Genomic DNA, 23,203 nt, shown 5'->3' on the forward strand with positions numbered 1-23,203 from the left:
ACTCCGATTTCAGCAACCTAATGAAGAAAACCTCTGGGAGTGTGCCTACCGGCACCCCCCAGACCCGCCCATCTCTGCCTGCGGCGGAATGGATTCTTCCTTAGCCTACCAGGCAGCGCCAGAGGCCCCGCCCCACTCCCGCCCCTTTATTGGCTTTGGGGACCGGCCTCCGAAGTGTCGGCTTCGGATTGGCCGACTCGGCCGCCACTCGGGGCGCGCAGCGGGCGTGACCACGCCCCTTACGTCTGGACGCTGGGTCGCCTAGAAAGGGCCCGTAATCGCCGCCCAGAAGGGAGGAGGGCGGTTGTGCTAGAAGCTGCTATGGTGCTGAGTTCCCTGGCAGAGCCGACCCAGACGCGGCGGTCGCGGCCATGAAGGTGAGGGGCCGGTGGGGCCGGGCAGTCCCTCCTCGTCTCTCCTGTTTGGCCAGGGCGCCTGAAGCGTCTTCTTTTTCTTCTCAGCTGTTACTCCGCCGGCACCACGGAGAGCTCCGCGGAGACCTGGGGCGGCTGGGAGTGGGGACACCCCGACCGGCGTCTGGGGCCCTGACCCGCAGGGTGGGTGTCCTGGGCTCTTGGCCGTTCCCAATTACCACAGCGCTTCGGACAGCGAGGCCGAGGCCAGGGGAGAGGCCGGGCGCCCCCGACCCTCATGCTTGGTGGGCCCCTCTCGGCGCCGGGCCCTGTCCGCGTCCTTGGGGGCCGGAGGCAGACCCACTGCTTACCTCACCCTCTGTGCCTTTGCCCACACCGTGCCCTCTCCCGTCCCGAGTCCTTGAACTAACCCAAATGCCGGGAGCACCACGGGACTGTCGCAGGACGGCAACTACAGGACGAAGGGAAAAGGAGTGGTGCGGAGAGTCGTAAAGGCTCGGGCTAGGCTCCCTGTTAGAAATGCCTCAGGGCGGGGATCCCAGCCTGAAGGATCTGTTTACAGGCTTAACACTGGGGCCGTGACCTAGAGCGCTATCAAACCCAATGTGTCTCCGTCGCCGCTAGGTACGCAGCAAGTAATTTGACAGCTTGAGTCTTCAAGGTGGGTGTGAGAGCGTGGGAGCATCACTGAGTGAGAAGTTTAGGGGAAGGCGGGGAGATTCTGGCCCACTTTTCGGAACGGATTCTCTCAACTCGATCGCTGAGAATTCTGAAGAACTCTGGGTAACAACAATCAATTCAAGTATTGATTCAAACCAAGTGGGATGAGTCATAAGGTGATACTCTTTCAGATCTAGATGGTTTTTTTAAGTTCCGTGAAGAGGTCTGATTGACAGTGGGTTAAGAAAAATAACAGAGTGAACCGCTGGCTTAAAACGCTACTTTCACAAAGCCCCAAGGAAGTATTTTGTTGAGCATTTCCCATATGTTAGCTAAGAGGGATATTTCATGCATAGAAGTAATTCACAATATAATCCCATCCTTTGGGAGTTTGCCAACCGAAAGAGAAGAGACATTCTCAAGAGACCACATTCTGAGGGAGAGTTTGATGTAAGGTATCAAAAATGCAAAACCCTCAGGAGCAAGAAAGAATTTTTTCTGGCTATAGAAAGCAAGGAAGATTTTTGGAATAGGTAACTTCTGAACTGGATGTTAAGTATGAGTATATTCAAAGAGCTTATTTTAACTTCCCATTTCAGCTATAAAATATTTCAACTTTGAATTTACCTATTAAAATATCTAAAACTAGCTTTCTTTGCTGAAAACCATCATCTTGCCATGTTTTATTAATAAGATCCAAAAACAAAGCAGGAATCTTTATACATAACTCCTCAAAGAATGTTAGTATCTTTATTAGTATTAAATTTGTGACCTACCAAGAAACAAGGTGTCAAAGGAGAGAATGAGGGGCAAGTCCAGTGTTGAAAGCTTTTCAGCAGTGTTTTTGAATTTAGGTGGAAGACGCTGCTTTCTGAGTTGAAGTTTTAAAAACCAAATTGAATGGGATTTGAAAATGTAAAAAGACGTATATATTGTGAAACAAAGTACAAACCTAATAGACCAGTCTGAACAAGACAATTATGAAGATTCTGTTTTCCATTTAAATTTTTGTGAAAATTGGATTCATAAAATTTAGAATTTGAGCTGTTTATTAACTTTGTTTCTCACTAGGATTAATTATGTGGTGTCATCTATAGATTTCTGGGTAGGGTCATTGATTCCTGATGTCATGAAATTCTAACATGAATGTTCATCAAAGCAAGTACTTCTTTCACTGGAATTAAAATTAATTTAAAAGTCAAGCAATCAGATAAATACATCTTCACACAAACCCAGGATAGGAGCTGGTTTTAGTATATGTATAAAATGGGTATTACTTTCTTCCTTTAATTTTTTTTGGGGGGAGTCTAGAAAATGTTGTTTTGAAATAGGTTTATGTCTCAAAGATTCTGTACTGTTTTACCTTAGAGTAGTATCTAATTAACTTCCTATAAGGGATTTTAAGAAAATACAAATTAGTGTCGTATGTTCAGTTCAGTTGCTCAGTTGTGTCCAACTTTTTGCGACCCCATGGGCTGCAGCACGCCAGGCTTCCTTGTCCATCACCACCTCCCAGAGCTTGCTCAAACTCATGTCCATTGAGTTGGTGATACTATCCAACCATCTCATCCTCTGTCATCCCCTTCTCTTGCCTTCAGTCTTTCCCAGCATCAGGGTCTTTTCATCAGGTGGCCAAAGTATTGGAGCTTCAACATCAATCCTTCCAATGACTATTAAGGACTGATTTCCTTTAGGATTGACTGGTTTGATCTCCTTGATGCCTAAGGGACTTTGAAGAGTCTTCTCCAACACCACAGTTCAAAAGCATCAATTCTTCGGTGCTCAGCTTTCTTTATGGTCCAACTCTCACATCCATACATGACTACTGGAAAAACCATATCTTTGACTAGACAGACCTTTATCAGCAAAGTAATGTCTCTGCTTCTTGATACACTGTCTAGGTTGGTCATAGCTTTTCTTCCAAGGAGCATGCGTCTTTTAATTTCATGGCTGCAGTCACCATCTGCAGTGATTTTGGATCCCAAAACAATAAAGTCTCTCACTGTTTCCATTGTTTCCCATCTATTTGCCGTGAAGTTATGGGCCCAAATGCCATGATCTTCGTTTTTTGACTGTTGAGTTTTAAACTGGCTTTTTCACTCTCCTCTTTCACTTTCATCAAGAGGCTCTTTAATTCCTCTTTGCTTTCTGCCATAAGGGTGGTGTCATCTGCATATCTGAGGTTACTTATATTTTTCCCTGCAATCTTGATTTCAGCTTGTGGTTCATCCAACCTGGCATTTCTCATGATATACTCTGCATATAAGTTAAATAAGCAAGGTGACAGTATACAGCCTTAACATACTCCTTTCCCAGTTTGGAACCAGTCCGTTCTTTCATTTCTGGTTCTAATTGTTGCTTCTTGACCTGCATACAGATTTCTCAGGAGGCAGGAAAGGTGGTCTGGTATTCCCATCTCTTTAAGAATTTTCCATAGTTTCTTGTGACCCACCCAGTCAAAGGCTTTGGCGTAGTCAGTGAAGCAGAAGTAGATGTTTTTCTGGAATTCTCTTGCTTTTTCTATGATCCAACAGATGTTGGCAATTTGATCTCTGGTTCCTCTGCCTTTTCTAAATCCAGCTTGAACATCTGGAAGTTCTCGGTTCACGTACTGTTGAAACCTAGCTTGGAGCATTTTGAGCATTGCTTTGCTCGTGTGCGTCTTATGTTAGTTTGATTTAATCCTCCTTCCTGTTTTTCCATATTTATATTGATTTCCCCCTTAATTGTACTAATAATTGTTCCAAATTCAAATGAGACATCAAGAAGAAAGTAATCTGTTTAATGTAATTTCTTTTTTTCCTTCTCTTTGCCCTGAAAGGTGGGGGAGTGGTGCTAAGGGTTAAGTATACTGTTTAAAAAAAGAAAACCCAAACAGGAATAAGACAACATTTATGATCTCCAGAACACGTTATTGTAAAAATCAATCAATTTGGCCAAATGTCTTGCATAAAAATATTACATTTTTAAGACCAGCATTTGTTTTTGCAGCCTGCTTAATGTTCAAATGGTATGAGAGAAAGAACTTAGGATGCAGAGTTTCCTCCTTTGTGATATACGGTCAAATACTTGGTCATTAAGATAGCAGAGTTGCTGGTGTATTATATTTCAGTTGAAGCACCAGTTTCTGTAAGAAATCCTTTGACGTTTTAAGAAACTGTGTTCCTCCCGTGGCTCTAAATAGGGTAAAGGTTTTTGCTTATTATCTTAACAGTTTCTTCTGGTTTACTTTAAGTTCTGTAGGGAAGTTTAACCTCATTAAAATTAAAACTGTGAAACTTATTCTTTTGTATCATGGGTACTGAGATTTGAAACACCTTTTCTTATTGTTTAACACAAGGACATTGAGTTTCAGCACACTGAAGGTTGTTCAGAGTTTACAGACAGAGTTTTTGATGATTGACTTCTCTGAAGAAGCTTCCACTAGTGGGAGAACGGAATTCCTGCCTGGTCCTTGTAACTTCTTACAGCATCCAAGAAAACTAATGTTTCTGAAACGGGAACTTTTACTTTATCCTTAACTGTGTAAATTATTACATTTAGAGTTCAAGCAAGCAATGCTTAGGAGGTGGCTGCATGATCACCTAGTTTAGTCAAAAGCAAATGATTTAGACTGTGATCCTTTAGATTATTTAGCTTTCCTCGTAGCTCAGCTGATAAAGAATCCACTTGCAATGCAGGAGACCCTGGTTTGATTCCTGGGTCAGGAAGATCCCCCTGGAAAAGGGATTGGCTACCCACTCCAATATTCTTGGGCTTTCCTGGTAGCTCAGATGGTAAAGAATCTGCCTGCTATGTGGGAGACCTGGGTTTGATCCCTGGGTTGGGAAGATCCCCTGGAGGAGGGCATGGCAACCCACTCCAGTATTCTTGCCTGGAGAATCCCATGGACAGAGGAGCCTGGCAGGCTACAGTCCATGGGGTTGCAAAGAGTCACACAGGACTGAGCAAGTAAGCACAGCACCCATGATCATTTAGTTTTTTGCTGTTTTAAAACCCATTAACTTCCGCTGCTTCCTGATTTAGCATTCATGGAAGTCAGTATAGCTTTTCTTATTCCGCATTCTAGTTTGCCTGGCTACTATTACATTTGGTGGACCCATTAAAAGGGATCACATCCTGATATAGTCAACCCACTCCAGTGTTCTTACCTGGAGAATCCCAGGGACGGGGGAGCCTGGTGGGCTGCCGTCTATGGGGTCTCACAGAATCGGACACGACTGAAGTGACTTAGCAGCAGCAGCAGCAGAAGAGGATTCAAAGTTTGTAGTAAACTTTTTGTTGATTCTCTCAGTTGAGCATTTTAGAAGTCTCCCCCTCCCTCAACCCCTAGCTATTCTAAAAAACACATTAGAACACACACACACATGACAGCTGAACCTTGAGTCACTGAACACACACAAAATACACACACAGACACAGGCAACAGCTGAACCTTGAGCCACTCAAAAACTCTGGCACTGTGCCAGAAAGAAGGCTGGGCTACTGCTCTCCCAAAGAAACAACACGTAAAATGATGATTCAGAATGGGCCTCTATTGAGACTCTGACTGAGGAACACCAGAGAGTGCTTATAAAATTGGTGGTCTGGTACTGTTGTGGAAATAAGTGTGACAGCACTGGAAACTGTTAGTCTCACTCCTGCAAATTGTCTAGGTTTGTGAATAACGGTCCCTGTCCTCCTCTGTACTACTCTGGAGGAGGGGGACTTTCCTCTTTATTCTCTAGGAAGAAACAACACAGGAGGAACACTTTCAGCCTTTGTGCTGCTAGAAAGTAAAGAGAAACTTCTATGTTGGTGATCTTAACAAAGGAGCTAAACATGCTTGACTCAGTACTTTCCTGGGACCTGCTCAGATCTCACTTCCTTTGGTTGGGATGACACTCTGGTTAGCTGGCTGGTAGGCTGCTGTTGGCCAGCCGTATAGGTAGTTGGGTGACATGTTATCAAGACCAGTTGGCTGCAGAGCTAAAGTCATGTTCTCCTTTTGGTGTTACCAGTAAAAAAGCAAATATTAAATTTCTATTTGTTTTATCTCTTTACTCAGTTTTAGAATGGGAGTGAAAAAAAAAAAAAAAAAAAAAGTGTTATTGGCTCCCTAAGATCTTGGTGCACTGGCTTTGGGAAAAAAAAAAAATAAGAGCTGGCATTGGAAATCAGAATAACATGAAGAGATCTAGGTGTCTGGGGCAGTTCAGATAGGAAACTTTAGAACTTAATTTCTTACTGTGGGTCATGTAAGTTTTTAATATGATATCTGGTTCTTAACTGATGCCAGGCAGGCCCTGGTTCTGTGGCTAATCTGTTCAGAAATAATTTTAGTCTAACAGGATGTGTAGGAAATGGACTAGGTTTATCAAGAAAGTCATTTATTTTCAGTAGTCATTGATGGTTAGAAAATCAGCTGCAAACAGCTAAATTTCCTGAGCTAGGAGCAACCCACTCCAGTGTTCTTGCCTGGAGAATCCCAAAGATGGGGGAGCCTGGTGGGCTGCCATCTATGGGGTCGCAGAGAGTCGGACACAACTGAAGCGACTTAGCAGCAGCAGCAGCAGCAGCAGGAGTTTTGTGCCAGACATAAGTAGATGGTTGCCTTATTCAGTTATTCTCATGTTGTTTTTGAACTATATTCATGGCCAAGAGAGGAAATGTCACCATCTTTACAGATTACTGTTCCTTTTAACCTCTTGGGTTCATGTGGTTTAGTCTGTTGAGTCCTGCTGTCAACCGTGGTCCCAAGTAAGGTTTAGAATTGATAGTCACATATACCCAGATCATAGCTTTAGTTTTCAGAGATCCAGACTTTGTCTTTTTTCATGGAAGGGTAGTAGGTTGTTTTTTTTTTTTTTTTTAACAAAGTAAGCAACTGAAAGATGGGTGGTGACCTATATTTAGGTAACACACCTCTTTGTAACTGAGGCATAGCAACAACTCGAATTTACTGCAAATCCAAAAACCAAAGAGCCGTGTCTTGAGTACTGTCTGCCTAGAAATTGTGTTTGCTCAGAATATTCAGAAGAAAGTGGAATAGTTTGGAAAATATGCTTCAATCTTACTATCAAAAGATGAGCAGAGTGTGAATAAAAGCAAAATAAGAGAATGCAGGTCAATTAAACTGGTAGAAGATCTTAGAGGATAGGAAAACAGAATTGGAAAGAAATGAAGTTGGGTCCCTAAAGCTCTTCGAGGGAGGGTGCAAGAAAGGGGGCTTTTTGGTTATGACTCCCCTGGATTCGGTAACTGGGCTGCAAGAAAATGTAACAGAGTCGGAGAGTCAAAAGCTCAGAGAATAAATTCATGTTCCCTTACCTGCCCCCTTCCCAAGAGCACACATTCAACTCAGTTGTTGGGAAAATGCTCTCTTAAATTGTTTCTGAATTGCTTTTGGAGATTCTGTCACTTGAAAAATGGGACTGTTATGTGTGTATGTGTACTCAGTCGTGTCTGACTCTCTGCGACCCCATGGACCCCTCCAGGCTTCTCTGTACAAGGATTCTCCAGACAGGAGTACTGGAGTGGGTTGCCATTTCCTCCTCCAGGGAATCTTCCCCACCCAGGGATCGAATTCCCATCTCTTGTGTCTCCTGCATTGGCAGGCAGATTCTTCCCTGCACCATCTGAAGCCCTGGAACTGTAATATCAAGTAGTAACAGAAGTTTGGATAGATTTGAAAGGGAAAGATTAGTATAGGACACTTCAAGTACTGTTAACTGAATGGCAAGGTAACAGTTGTTAGGGAGGGATCCTTGTGCCCAGAGGGAACATCAGAAGAAATTTAAGCAATTAGGACTTTAAGGGAAAGTGCTAGAAGATGAAACATACTAATGGACGTCAGGGAGATGGAGCCCAAGCCTGGAAGCTTCATCTTTTGCGTGGATCCTTCAACTTAGAGGTGAAGAACGACAAAAATAGTATGCCCAATGGCTGTTTTTGATGGACGTGGAAATCACTCTTTCTCCCAATATTGGAGATTGCACACAAGAAAAGGTGTAGAGAAATAAGTTAGAAAATACGAAATTTGGGCCAAAAAGCAAAGAACAAATAAAATAAAGGACGGCATCAAATTTCAGCCTAAGTTCCAGGCTAATAATGTGTGTAAAGGAGAGGAACTAATTTAAGAATCAGAGTAAATTGTTGAAAACTCAAGCTGAGCCTTTCTGAAAGAATGAGGGGAAACCATGGAGGGAAAGGAAAAACTGAAAGCATATCCCACTACTTGGGGCCTGGGGATGGGACATGGGGTGGGGAGTATACATAGGTCGTGAGGAGCACATGATGGAGGTATTGGTCCTAGAACTCTAGAGGCACAGGCTTCAGAAGTAACTGCAGCCCCTTCCACTTTGGAATCTCTGAGTGATTCTCCAGCTGAAATGATGGAGGCAGGAAGGAGAAATCTAGACTCAGCAGGTGTTAACCTTGACTGTACGTGCACATCACATGGGGAATTTTTTTTATAGTTGACTTTTTTCTCTTTATTAAAAATTTTTAATTGGAGAATAATTGCTTTACAGTGCTGTGGTAGTCTCTGTCATACATCAATATGAATCAGTCATATATGTCCCCTCCCATATGAGCCTCCCCCACCCCATATTCCATATTCCACTCCTCCACATAGGGAATTTTTTTTTTTTTTAGTTATGATGCCCAGACTAGTTAAATCAGAATCTTGGGGCTCAGTATTTTTTACGGCTCTCCTGGCCAGTCCAACTGCTGTCTTAAGGGCAGTTTCACTGGCCTAGGCAACTCCTTGGTGAGAGGCAGTGACAGCAGCCCCTGTAGTACAGGACTAAAAATACCTGCTCCAAAGAAGTGGGGGAGGTTGAATCACTAAAGAGATCACTTTCGTTTCAGCACTGGGGTGCCAGAAAACAGTCTTAAAGGGGAAATAGAAATGAAGTTTTTAAGATATGCTGGATGGTAAAGAAAGGTACCTGGATAAAACTGGTACCTGGGCTTCCACTCTTTCAAATTTCTGCACTTCTTGAGAAAGACTGGAGTGTCGCCAGTGCTCCTGTCAGAGGGTGACAGTGCGCACAGGTAGATTTACCCTTTAGCGGGATGTGAGGAATATCCTCCTACTGGGAGATTATTCTCATTTTGGGAGATTTTGTTCAAAATTGAGTTCACAGATCTAAGGAAGCGGAAAGAGATTTTCAGTGTTTCAGATTTTTCTTTTTTTTCCCCTCTGATATGGTCTTTGGCTGATCTGTAACAAATATGTTATAGCAACACATTTTTGCCTGGGACAGTGCTCTGGGAGTTGGCTTGGGCTTTGTGTTTTAATTTTTATTTTATAATGAAATAACTGAAAGATAGAAGCATTCTTTCCACTATTTTCCCTTCTGGGGAATGAGGAGGAAATTCTCTCCCCTTTATAGGAATTGGATGAAATTGTTACCTTCCAATATTGATGTCTACACAGAGATTGTTGTTTTCCCAAAAACAAATTCTTCTATTCCCTTCATCAGAACTGTGTATATTTTCAACCTAGAATTTTAATGGTTGTACTCATTAACATGGTTTGAAAATTTGTATCCTTCCTTTACTCTCATTGTAAAAGTGTTTCAGGACAGAAAGAATAAAATGTGCAACAGAGCTACTTTTAAAAAGGGAGTATCATTCATTTTTTTGGCCTGCAAGGTCAGAATTTTTTCCATCTTTATTACTCTTTCTTAACAAGACACAATTTGAACTTTTTAGGTAGCACAAAAAAATTAATTACATTGCCTTTTAAAAGAAGTATCATAATGAAACCTTTTACAGAATTATTTATCAATTAGTCATAGTGATGCAACTATATGCTGTGGAGGAAAGAAGTTCTGTTCATGAGGAGTTTTCACTGGAGTTGAGACAATATCACCCAGGAATTAAAAGGGTGCTTCTGATGCTGGGAGGGATTGGGGGCAGGAGGAGAAGGGGACGACAGAGGATGAGATGGCTGGACGGCATCACTGACTCAATGGACGTGAGTCTGAGTGAACTCCGGGAGTTGGTGATGGATAGGGAGGCCTGGCGTGCTGCGATTCATGGGGTCGCAAAGAGTCAGACACGACTGAGCGACTGAACTGAACTGAACTGAACAACAATTTAATCATTTAGAAGCTCAGTCAGCAGGAAGCTAAAGCTTCTCAAAACCATACTTCTTTAAACTCTTGGAATGAAAAAAGTTTCTCCTGGTGGTACTTTCTGTAGTTGAGGTATTCCCCCCAAAATATTATGTGCAAATTGAATATTTTGAAAACGTTCTCAGTTGTTTTAAGAGCTCACTGTTTAAAGCACTGCGGATGAATCCTTTACTAAAAAAATACTCACTTTAAATGGACTATTAGTAAATCTGGATTTTTATGCTTTTATGTTTAAACAAATCATGGCTCTAGGATCTGAGGTATGTATTTATTTAAAGGTATGAACTATTAATTATAACTTAACCTGACTTTAAAGGTATCACTGTTTCTTGAGAATTACAGGGTTTGAAGCCATGCAACACTTAAGTCAGTGACCCTGATGCTTCAGACTGTTTGAACCTTATATTGTGGGTTCGTGTTTCTTTACCTTCTCTTTTCCCGGTATTTAACATAACATACTGCTTCTGGGGGGCTTCTCAAGTGGCCCTAGTGGTGGAAACCTGCCTGCCAATACAGGAGGCGGTTCAATCCCTGGGTCAGGAAGATCCCCCCAGAGAAGGGAATGGCAACCCATTCCAGTATTCTTGCCTGGAGAATCCCAAGGACTGGCAGGGTACAGTCCATGGGGTCACAAAGAGCCAGACACAGCTGAGCACTTGAGCGCACACACATACTACTTCTGGGTAGTAGCAAGAATGGCGTGATCCTTCTATAACATTCCAAGTAACCTTTTAAGATTGTTTATAAAAAAAGTTTTTTAAGAGCTCACTGGACAAACAGTAAATGTTTGACAGAGTTAGATAATGAAGGGAACAGTGTACTGTTGTCGTATTTTGCCCTTTTAACTAGTAAGACCTCACCTACCTGGAATTCCATTACTTATCACAGTATCTAGAGTCTAGAATGTGCTTAAGAATCAGGACAAGGGGCAAGAGCTCACTGGTTCCAAACACTGTAGCTTTTTGTTTTTAGCATGGGAAAATGCCTAAAGCCCTCACTGAAAATATATTTTTATATACACTCCTAACAAGCTTGGTTATCAGGTTTCTGAGTACAGTAAAAAAAAAAAAAAAAGAAGTTGCTAGAGGTAGCTATAGTGATAGCAGTGATGATTCACAGAAAGGGAAGAAATGGGAGAAAACATAAAAGGCAGCATATTAGTTTCAAGCCACTCAGTGGTATAGCAAATAGCCCTTAGACCTCATAACATCATTAGGGTTATCAAGTCATCAAAAATTGTGTTCAGTATTCTGTTTGCTTGTAAAGAGTTTCCTTAATTTTAAATTAATATATATATTCTTTTTAAAAAATATGTATTTGGCTGTGTTTGGTCCTGGTTGTAATAAGTGGGATGTTCATTGCGGCATCCTGGCTCTCTAGTTGTGACGTACAGGCTCTGGAGAGCTCTGTGACGGGCTTCGTTGGCCCGTGTCATGTGGGATCTTAGTTCCCCGACAAGGGATCAAACCTGCGTCCCCTGCACTGCAGGGTAGATTCTTAACCATTGGACCACCATGGAAGTCCCTAATATTTTCTTTATAAAGATTTGGAAAGCAGGGGAAAACTCCAGAAAACAAATTATATGAGATCTACATGAAAACCTAGAGAGCGCCTCAGTTGGCATTTTGATGTTTTCCCAGTCATTTTAAAAAAACCAAAAAAGTATTCATATGGCATAGTTTATTATGTCCAGTTACAAATGAGAGGACTGAAGTTTCTAATTTGAATTTATATTCTTTCTGCTAAATGATAGGAAAAACTGCTTCAGCCTATAGAACAGTGCTATCTGTAGTCACCAGTCTTTAAGGTTGCCAGGTAGCATACAAGACACTTAATTAAATTTGAATTTTAGATAAAGAACAATTTGGGGGGATAAGCATAAACCCCAAATATCACACAGTAGGTACTTCTATCCAGTCTTTTTTTTTTCTGTGTTGTATGCACATACATCTCTAAGCATTTATGTGTGGGTTTTTTTTTTTTTTAATGAAATTGGGTTCATGTTGTATCTTCTCCTTTAGTTAACAGTGTATCATGAGTATCCCCAAAGCCAAATATTCTTTGTAAATGCCAGAATATTACCCACTGTCAAATAGCTTAAAATTTTGATGCTAAAAAGACAATCTAGATGGGACTTCCTTGGTGATCCAGTAATTAAGACTCTATGCTTCCACTGCAGGAGGTACCAGTTCAATCCCTGGTCAGGGAAGTAGAATCCCACAGGCCAGGCAGTGTGGCCAAAAAAAAACCCCCTCACAATCTCAAAATTATTTAGGGCAAACATGCTTCTGCAGAATGGCATTCCTTAAGAATCCCAAAGAGCACAGGTTCCACTCAGCTTTAAACTGATGCCTGTTTTTGTTCCTTTTCAGGCGGGTGCTACGTCTATGTGGGCTTCGTGCTGTGGGCTACTGAACGAAGTCATGGGGACTGGAGCTGTCAGGGGCCAGCAATCTGGATTTGCAGGAGGCACTGGTCCATTCAGATTTACACCAAATTCTGATTTTTCTGCTTACCCACCAGCATCTGCAGAAGGGCCTAATATAGTTTGCAAAGCCTGTGGACTTTCATTTTCAGTCTTTAGAAAGAAGGTGAGTTGCATGAAATGTTATATATTAAAAACTTATGTGTCAGAATTCTCAACTGTATGTTATTTTGAATACTTTCTTCATTTCTTCTTATACATGTCAAAAACTTAGTCCTAATAATCATTTCCCATTTGGAAAAGTACTAAGTTGAAGGGGCTGTGTATCATTGTCAGTTTTGCTGACTAGACACTATTATTTCTCACGATGCTCAGCCATCCTTTCTCTTGGACTCTGACTTTGTTTATCCACTTTGATTCTTCCTGATGCTACTTATATTCTGAAGCAAAAGATTTAATTAGTCAACAGTCTGTTCAGAGATGATTTACTATAGCTCTAACCTCAAGTTTCAAAAAATGTGTCCCTACCCATATGAACTCAAGTGAAGAAGTGAGTATATTAATATTGACTATTGTTTAAAGATTCAACATACCACACTTGGGCTAAAACAGTTGTTTTTTTTAGGACAGAAAGTCATTCTTTCTGAGAACCATCATATTGGTAGGTCATCTCCCAGTCTGTCAGTTCAGTCCTTAAAATACTTAAGAAACAAGGTGTGAGCTAGGGTTGGTATTCCGAACCCCAAGAGGAAATGACCACATCTTAGTATCTTTAAGCTTTGCTCATGAAATGGCTTTGATTGTGATTTAAGGTTCTACAAAGAATAGCAAGGAGAGAAGAAAGCCTTCCTCAGCAATCAATGCAAAAAATAGAGGAAAACAACAGAATGGGAAAGACTAGAGATCTCTTCAAGAAAATTAGAGATAACAAGGGAACATTTCATGCAAAGATGGGCTCGATACAGGACAGAAATGGTATGGACATAACAGAAGCAGAAGATATTAAGAAGAGGTGGCAAGAATACACAGAAGAACTGTACAAAAAAGATCTTCACGACCCAGATAATCACGATGGTGTGATCATTCACCCAGAGCCAGACATCCTGGAATGTGAAGTCAAGTGGGCCTTAGAAAGCATCACTACGAACAAAGTAGTGGAGGTGATGGAATTCCAGTTGAGCTATTTGAAATCCTGGAAGATGATGCTGTGAAAGTGCTGCACTCAGTATGCCAGCAAATTTGGAAAACTCAGCAGTGTCCACAGGACTGGAAAAGGTCAGTTTTCATTCTAATCCCAAAGAAAGGCAATGCCAAAGAATGCTCAAACTACTGCACAATTGCACGCATCTCACACGCTAGTAAAGTAATGCTCAAAATTCTCCAAGCCAGGCTTCAGCAGTATGTGAACCGTGAACTTCCAGATGTTCAGGCTGGTTTTAGAAAAGGCAGAGGAACCAGAGATCAAATTGCCAACATCCGCTGGATCATCAAAAAAGCAAGAGAGTTCCAGAAACACATCTATTTCTGCCTTATTGACTATGCCAAAGCCTTTGACTGTGTAGATCACAATAAACTATGGAAAATTCTGAAAGAGATGGGAATACCAGACCACCTGACCTGCCTCTTGAGAAACCTGTATGCAGGTCGGGAAGCAACAGTTAGAACTGGACATGGAACAACAGACTGGTTCCAAATAGGAAAAGGAGTATGTCAAGGCTGTATATTGTCACCCTGCTTATTTAACTTATATGCAGAGTACATCATGAGAAACGCTGTTGGAAGAAGTACAAGCTGGAATGAAGATTGCTGGGAGAAATACCAATAACCTCAGATATGCAGATGACACGACCCTTATGGCAGAAAGTGAAGAGGAACTAAAAAGCCTATTGATGAAAGTGAAAGAGGAGAGTGAAAAAGTTGGCTTAAAGCTCAACATTCAATATGCACCCAACACGGGAGAAGTATGTAAGACAAATGCTAACAAGTATGAAAGGAGAAATTAACAATAACACAATAATAGTGGGAGACTTTAATACCCCACTCACACCTATGGATAGATCAACTAAACAGAAAATTAATAAGAAACACAAACTTTAAACGATACAATAGACCAGTTAGACCTAATTGATATCTATAGGACATTTCATCCCAAAACAATGAATTTCACCTTTTTCTCAATCACATGGAACCTTCTCCAGGATAGATCACATCCTGGGCCATAAAGCTAGCCTTGGTAAATTCAAAAAAATAGAAATCATTCCAAGCATCTTTTCTGACCACAATGCAGTAAGATTAGATCTCAATTACAAGAGAAAAACTATTAAAAATTCCAACATATGGAGGCTGAACAACACGCTGCTGAATAACAAACAAATCACAGAAGAAATCAAAAAGAAATCAAAATTTGCATAGAAACGAATGAAAATGAAAACACAACAACCCAAAACCTGTGGGACACAGTAAAAGCAGTCCTAGGGGAAAGTTCATAGCAATACAGGCACACCTCAAGAAACAAGAAAAAGTCAAATAAATAACCTAACTCTACACCTCAAACAACTAGAAAAGGAAGAAATGAAGAACCCCAGGGTTAGTAGAAGGAAAGAAATCTTAAAAATTAGAGCAGAAATAAATGCAAAAGAAACAAAAGAGACCATAGCAAAAATCAACAAAGCCAAAAGCTGGTTCTTTGAAAGGATAAATAAAATTGACAAACCATTAGCCAGACTCATCAAGAAACAAAGGGAGAAAAATCAAATCAATAAAATTAGAAATGACAGTGGAGAGATCACAACAGACAACATAGAAATACAAAGGATCATAAGAGACTATTATCAACAATTATATGCCAATAAAATGGACAACGAGGAAGAAATGGACAAATTCTTAGAAAAGTACAACTTTCCAAAACTCGACCAGGAAGAAATAGAAAACCTTAACAGACCCATCACAAGCATGGAAATTGAAACTGTAATCAAAAATCTTCCAGCAAACAAAAGCCCAGGTCCAGACGGCTTCACAGCTGAATTCACCAAAAATTTAGAGAAGAGCTAACACCTATCCTGCTCAAACTCTTCCAGAAAATTGCAGAGGAAGGTAAACTTCCAAACTCATTCTATGAGGCCACCATCACCTAATACCAAAACCTGACAAAGATGCCACAAAAAAGAAAACTATAGGCCAATATCACTGATGAACATAGATGCAAAAATCCTAAACAAAATTCTAGCAATCAGAATCCAACAACACATTAAAAGATCATACACCATGACCAAGTGGGCTTTATCCCAGGATGCAAGGATTCTTCAATATCCATAAATCAATCAATGTAATACACCACATTAACAAATTGAAAAACAAAAACCATATGATTATCTCAATAGATGCAGAGAAAGCCTTTGACAAAATTCAACACCCATTTATGATAAAACTCTCCAGAAAGCAGGAATAGAAGGAACATACCTCAACATAATAAAAGCTATATATGACAAACCCACAGCAAACATTATCCTCAATGGTGAAAAATTGAAAAAAAAAAAAAAAAAAAGCTCAACATTCAGAAAGCTAAGATCATGGCATCTGGTCCCATCACTTCATGGCAGATAGATGGGGAAACAGTGGAAACAGTGTCAGACTTTATTTTGGGGGGCTCCAAAATCACTGCAGATGGTGATTGCAACCATGAAATTAAAGGATGCTTACTCCTTGGAAGGAAAGTTATGACCAACTTAGATAGCATATTGAAAAGGAGAGATGCTACTTTACCAATAAAGGTCCATCTAGTCAAGGCTATGGTTTTTCCTGTGGTCATGTATGGATGTGAGAGTTGGACTGTGAAGAAAGCTGAGCACTGAAGAATTGATGCTTTTGAACTGTGGTGTTGGAGAAGACTCTGGAGAGTCCCTTGGACTGCAAGGAGATCTAACCAGTCCATCCTAAAGGAGATCAGTACTGGGTGTTCATTGGAGGGACTGATGCTAAAGCTGAAACTCCAATATTTTGGCCACCTCATGCAAAGAGTTGACTCATTGGAAAAGACCCTGATGCTGGGAGGGATTGGGGGCAGGAGGAGAAGGGGACGACAGAGGATGAGATGGCTGGATGGCATCACCGACTCGATGGACATGAGTTTGAGTGAACTCTGGGAGTTGGTGATGGACAGGGAGGCCTGGCGTGCTGCGATTCATGGGGTCGCAAAGAGTCGGACACGACTGAGCGAATGAACTGAACTGAGGGTACAGATATTGTAAAGTGGTGTACTCTGTTTGCTTGGCTTGATGTTGAGAGATCAGTTGTCTTTCTCTTTTCCTCTCTGTGTTAGGCTTTCCCCTCTTCTCTTTACTTATTTTTTATTTTATATTGGATATAGTTGATTAACAGCATTGTGTTTGTTTAATGTGTACAGCCCCCCTTCTCTTTAAACCAGGAAATTTTCACAGGAAAAGAGCAGGAAGAGTTTGTGCTTGTGCTTTTCTGCTCCATGTGGTTCAAGTCAGCTCTGCTTTGTTAATTACATGTTTGCACCCATGGGTGGAAAAGGTTTTAATTCATTAACACAATAGTTATATTTTTTAAAGGGCTATATTTGTACTTCAGTGAATCCAGACTGCCTCAGCAACGACTGTTTTGATTTTCACAGCTTTGAGAACATGAAACGCCCATGGGTCTGGTGCCATAGGGGGCTTCATAAAAGCTAAAATTTAATTTTAATAGAAGACAAAAGGAAAACTAGGGCTTTTGCAGTGGCTTATGTCTGGCTGTCATTAAATGCTTCTTTTCTCTCTGTCTCTTCAGCATGTATGTTGTGACTGCAAGAAAGATTTTTGCTCCGTGTGTTCAGTCTTACAAGAAAATCTCCGTAGATGTTCCACTTGTCACTTATTACAAGAGACAGCCTTTCAGCGCCCTCAGTTAATGCGACTGAAAGTGAAGGATCTCCGACAGTATCTCATCCTTCGAAACATACCGATCGATACCTGTCGGGAGAAAGAAGACTTGGTGGACCTGGTCCTGTGCCACCATCGGCTGGGCTCTGAGGATGACTTGGACACGAGCAGTCTCAATTCCTCAAGGTCCCAGACTTCTAGCTTTTTTACACACTCATTTTTTTCAAACTATACAGCCCCGTCTGCTACCGCATCTTCATTTCAGGGAGAGCTTATGGGTGGAGACCGGACCTTAGGATCTGGAGCGCTGGCACAGGTACGAGGGTACAGTTACCCCAAGGGCCTGGCACATCATCCGCTCTTGGCCAGTGTGGTGGGGCCTTCAGGGCTGATGGCTCCTTGCTGAGGCGAGGTTCCACACTTTGCTGAACTCTGTGCCTGCTGGCTCCCCTAGTGTGAAGCTCTGCACTTGGGTGCTGTACAAAGGGTCTGAAAAGAGCTCATCAGTCTCTTGACCTTAGTTATCCCAGTTTCCTTAAATCCTATAGTTAAATACTAGCTGTTGAAATAATGGCCATGAAACGTAGCACATAAATGTTTACAGGATGTAAACATTTTTACTGTTTGTGTTTACTATTAAAACTAGTAAAAATGTTTACTATTTGTGTGTCAATGACCATGGAAACTATAAGGTAACCTAATGCCCAGTTGTCTTGCTACAGTAAAGTTGTGCTCATCTAGATATTGGGAAAGAGCCATCTGAATTAGCAACACGATACGGTTATTTACTCATTTCAAAGAAATGCCAGTGCAGAATGTTGTCCCAGTGAGGTCCTTGGGCATTCTGATGGAATAACGTGCAAGGGCTTGTAATTAATACCCAATTTGTATATATGAATGATTCTAAAATGCTGAAAGAATTGTTTTGAACATTTATCTCTGAGTTTAATTTTCTCCTCTGAGGAAAAAGGTTAGAAGCAGAGGGAAATGTGGTCTAGTTGCTTTCTAAATAGTCATAAATTAAATAAGCCCAAGCTAGGCATTTTATTGTTTTGTCAAATGGCAGCTGGCACAATTATGATGCAAACAGAAGACGCATGTGTCTGACCTTCGTGTCACTTTGGGGTATATGACACCACTCAGGAGGTGTGGGTTTTGGGTATTACAATATGGTGCTTATGAACTACTAGGATAGAATACTTGAAATTGAAAATTGACATAGGCTTTCTGTTCTCCCTAAAGAAAAAAGTATCTGATGGTTGAGGAACTTCTAAAAACTAGAACTAGCATCCACCATCAGTGAATTATTCTAGAAAGCTTTGCTTGGAATTAGAATGGCTAAGTATGAGATAGTAAGACTGAGATCTTTGAAATCAAATAGCCCTGACACTAGGGCTGATCTTAGAGCTTTAGTTTCTACCTGTATCTTAGAGGCTCCAGTTAAACTAGCCATGTGCAGGTCCTTTATCAGGACACAGTGCAATTTCATACACTGTTGGCTTTGGTATCCTGTGATGGGCCCTTCTTAACTCCTTGGGGAGTTAATATTTCTGGTTAGACTTTTACAGATTCACACTCTTATAGGAATTTGACTTGTGAGATAACTATGGAAGGTTAGTTGTTTAGAGAATCATGTGGGGCCCAACTCTTTGGGAGGGGCAGCGGCTCTCAGGACCCTGGGAAGGTGTGGAGTATACCAGGTGTTGGGGTCATTCTTAGGGAGGATGGCTGGAAGGGTTTTCTCCAGTGATAAATACGGGTTGATATTGCTAGGAAAAGTCCTGGCCTAATATCCATTATGTGTGTAGGAGCCCAGTGAAATAGCTTCAGCAAACACAGAAGACGATGAAGATGATGATGACGACGACGACATGACGACGACGATGATGAAGAAAACTTGGAGGACCGGGTGAGACTGCCTGTGTAATTTGATTTTCTTGACATGTCTTCACCCTGGTAGGGAAAATACCCATGTGGACTTCCGCTAGATTAGCATAGGTTGTTGCTTCAAGTTTGAACGCAGCACAGCATATAAGACACAAGGACTCGTGAGAAGCCTGGGTCGAATCTCCAGGACCAGTGATGCCTGTAGGGTGAATGTGGTATGCTGTTTTCCTTGCTGAATTTGCAGGAACAGAGGTAATGGATGCACTCTGTGATTTCAGACGCCTGGCCTCACCAAGAAGAGAGTGAGAGCTTCTCTGTCCGACCTGTCAAGCCTTGAGGACGTGGAGGGGATGAGCGTGCGCCAGCTGAAGGAGATCCTGGCTCGGAATTTCGTCAACTATTCTGGCTGCTGTGAAAAATGGGAGCTAGTAGAGAAAGTAAACCGGTTATACAAAGAGAATGAAGAAAACCAAAAGTCATGTAGGTTTATTTTTCCTTTTTTTTTTTGTCCTTAGAGTAGCCTTCTTTAGGCTTTTTAAAACAGGGCTGTGTCTGTCACAATGAAGTCCAATTTATTTTTGAGAAAACTGTCCTTTGATTGAGTGTGAATTAGTCATATGAAGCTGTTTATAGATCTTTTAAGCAGTAGGTTCATTATGTAATATTGGCTTTGAGATCACCATTGCTTCACCATTGCTGGTGAGTCAGGTAATCATTTGTTCAGTCTGTTTTTTCTTTCCATAATGAAATTCCTTGGATCTATAAAAAGGCTTCTTTTCTCACTTACCTGTCTTGCAAGCTGGTACTTAGGATTTAAAAGCTATAATTGAGATCATCAGTGGGGAAAAAAACTCCCTAGAGCCAAGATATTAAGTAGTTCTTAGCATCAGTATTAGTAGGTTTCTGTGTAAGTCGTGAAAAGCTGAGGTTAAGAACTTCTAAACTACATACTGATGGAGCGTGGAGCAGAAATCCTCAGCCAGTAAAGGGCCAGGGCCACAGAGCATTTATAGGCAAGAGAAAAGAATTCAGTGGTGTTCAGACTGACAAATATTATGTTCTAATCTCAAAAACAGTCCTCCTATTAACTTTTATCATCTTGAATTTTTTTCTCTAAAAGCTGGTTATAACACAGGGTTGGTTGATAAACAGGTCTATGCCCAGAATAGGCAGAAAGCCTTTTGGCACACCTGTTTCTAAGATGATGCCACAATAGTAGACACAGGCATCTTAGTCACTGGAGCCTTTAGAGGCTCATGTGTCATCTTATTCCATGCATGCTTTCTACCCACTTTCCACTAATGGTGTGGGCCGAGAACTAGGACCTCAAAAATCTCTTGACATGGCAGTGTTTATTTCTCTTAAATCCAGAGACTACTGGCCCTTCGAGCTTGGATTCCTGCTTGGTTTTTCTAACCTTCTTCATGATTCCCATTGAGTCCTTCTGTGACCTGTAGAAGGGGAAACCTCACTGTCCAAAGCTTTGTGGCCAAATCTCAGGCTGTCATGAACTTTTTAAACTCATTCCACACCTTTCTTGTTCAGAACCAGAAGGTGCCTTTTGGATAGATACACCCCAACAGTACTATCATAGCCAGAAACAGATGAATTTCAAGATGCTTCCAAGCCTTAGGGGGTGCCTTCCCCCAACATCAGGCAACTTGATGTATGATGGTTTAATAAACTTTCCTCATGCTCCTCCTCCAGAGATGAGGCTCTGGAGTCTGTGACTTTCCCAAGGCCACATAGTTGGGCTGGAAATTCCAATCATGTTCTGACTCTAAGGCTCCTGTATCAGCCAGCCTGGGGTTTCTTCATTTTTATTTACAGAAGCAAACCATCATTATCACAAAAATCTTGTATTATGTACAGATATAAAATAGAATCAGGGGTCCCCAGGTGGCTCAGTGGTAAAGAATCTGCCTGCTAATGCAGGAGACACTAGTTTGATTCCTGGGTCGGGAAGATCCCCTGGAGGAGGAAGTGGCAACCAACTCCAGTATTCTTGCCTAGAGAATCCCTCGGATAGAGGAACTTGGTGGGCTACAGTCCTCAGGGTCACAAAAGAGTCAGATACAATTTAGCAGCTAAACAACAGCAACATAAAACAATTAAATAGCTAACATTTGCTAGGCACATCCTCCCTGGCCCTCAGCTTAGCATTTCTCATTTATTCTTCACACAACCCTACGAAGCGTCCTTATTGTCATTTCCAGGGGAAGGAAGCGAGGTGCAGAGAAGTGGGGACTGCTTCTCACAGTGGGGTCACTGGGTCCCTCCGTGGCCGTGCCCGCCACCCCAGCCCTCTGTTGCCTTTCAGATGGTGAGCGGCTGCAGCTGCAGGACGAGGAGGACGACAGCCTGTGCCGAATCTGCATGGACGCCGTCATCGACTGTGTCTTGCTCGAGTGCGGGCACATGGTCACCTGCACCAAGTGCGGCAAGCGCATGAGCGAGTGTCCCATCTGCCGGCAGTACGTGGTGCGCGCTGTGCATGTGTTCAAGTCCTGAAGCCCAGCCCCTGTGCTGAGCTCGATCCTAGACATTTCCATGCACAGAGGGGACTGGACACTTCCTGTTCGAAAGCTGAAGCTATTTTTAAAAAATTATTTTCACTCCTAACTGGGGACGGGAAAGATTCATCCTGAGTCGCGGCCACACTGGTCCATGCTGTATGCCCGTCAGCCTGAGCACGGGCTGTTTCCCAGGTTCTGCTGGGCTCCCTCACAACGCCTCTGATCACTCCTCGCTCAAGTGGACTGCTTATGGCATCAGCTACTGCTCTCTTTGCAGGACATTTCTCTTGTTCTCTTGTTTCTCCTTCGTCCTATTTTTAACTCAGATGTTTGAAACTTCTGTTCTCTTAGGATGAGATCACTGTCTGCAAATGGCTGACATGGTACACACTGAGCAGTGGCACTTCTGAATGTTCATTTTATTAGTCATGTATATTTTAAATGCTACTATTTGATGAATGTAAGTTTCCACATTGTTGCTCTTTCTGCGTTTCAACATCATTGGGAACAACTGACATTCTATAGTCAACTGCCAGGGCCTTAGACTAAACATGTCCATTTTTGTTCAGGTACAGCTTTTTCTAGCAAGGGCTGCATCTAGCTTCCTTCATTAGAGAAGTGTGTGTGTTGAATTCTTTATTAACGTGTAATCAGTTTACACTGTTTTGTATAGTGAAAGTGTATTTTCAGTGCTACCCACTAGCTAATTTGAACTTTAGGAATAAAATTAGATTTTAAGAAATGTTTTTATGGACACTTTTCCTGGTCAGTTCCTAATTCACTTGGGTGCAGCATGAATGGGTGTCCACACCTGGTCCCAGCACCTCCTTCAGGAGAGCAAGGAGCACCTTCAAAGACGTTGCCCCCATCTACCCTTGGCTGCTGACTTAATGGTAAGTTTAACTACATTTTCACCGTTTACCGTGACCAGGTGTTGTGCCAGATGCTTTGTGGTTATCTCCAAATATATATTACCTCATGTCACAGATGGGGAACTCAAGTCTCTGAGAAATTAAAAATCTTGTCTAAAGTCTATTAAAAAGTCACCACAAGGAATTCCCTGGAGTTCCGGTGGTTAAGACTCTGTGCTCTCATTGCCAAGGGTTGGGTTCAATTCCTGATCGGGGAGCTAAGATCCTGTGAGTCATATGGTGAGGCCAAAGAAAAAGTTTTTTAATAAAATAAGCCCCCACCTAAGAATTTGAACCTAGCTCTAATGTTTTTTCTTAACTCCTCTAATGCCTGAGATGATAAACCTGAGACACTAACTTATGCAAAAAAGGATCTTAGGATATTAATGATGTGAAATCTCTTTTCTTTTAGATCTAATTCT

General features: G+C 41.7%; 1 protein-coding gene across 1 annotated transcript; it reads left to right on the forward strand.

Moving 5' to 3' along the window:
• The first annotated feature begins 256 nt into the window (after nucleotides 1-256).
• RNF34 (ring finger protein 34) lies at nucleotides 257-22,616 on the forward strand. The gene is given in 7 exon segments (XM_070386205.1): nucleotides 257-377; nucleotides 12,532-12,750; nucleotides 17,376-17,783; nucleotides 19,276-19,336; nucleotides 19,339-19,376; nucleotides 19,633-19,834; nucleotides 21,675-22,616. Coding segments are annotated over 7 exon segments (1,125 nt in total). The 5' UTR covers nucleotides 257-371; the 3' UTR covers nucleotides 21,866-22,616.
• The last annotated feature ends 587 nt before the right edge of the window (nucleotides 22,617-23,203 follow it).

Source organism: Bos mutus, chromosome 17, assembly GCF_027580195.1.
Source record: "Bos mutus isolate GX-2022 chromosome 17, NWIPB_WYAK_1.1, whole genome shotgun sequence".
NCBI lineage: Eukaryota > Metazoa > Chordata > Mammalia > Artiodactyla > Bovidae > Bos > Bos mutus.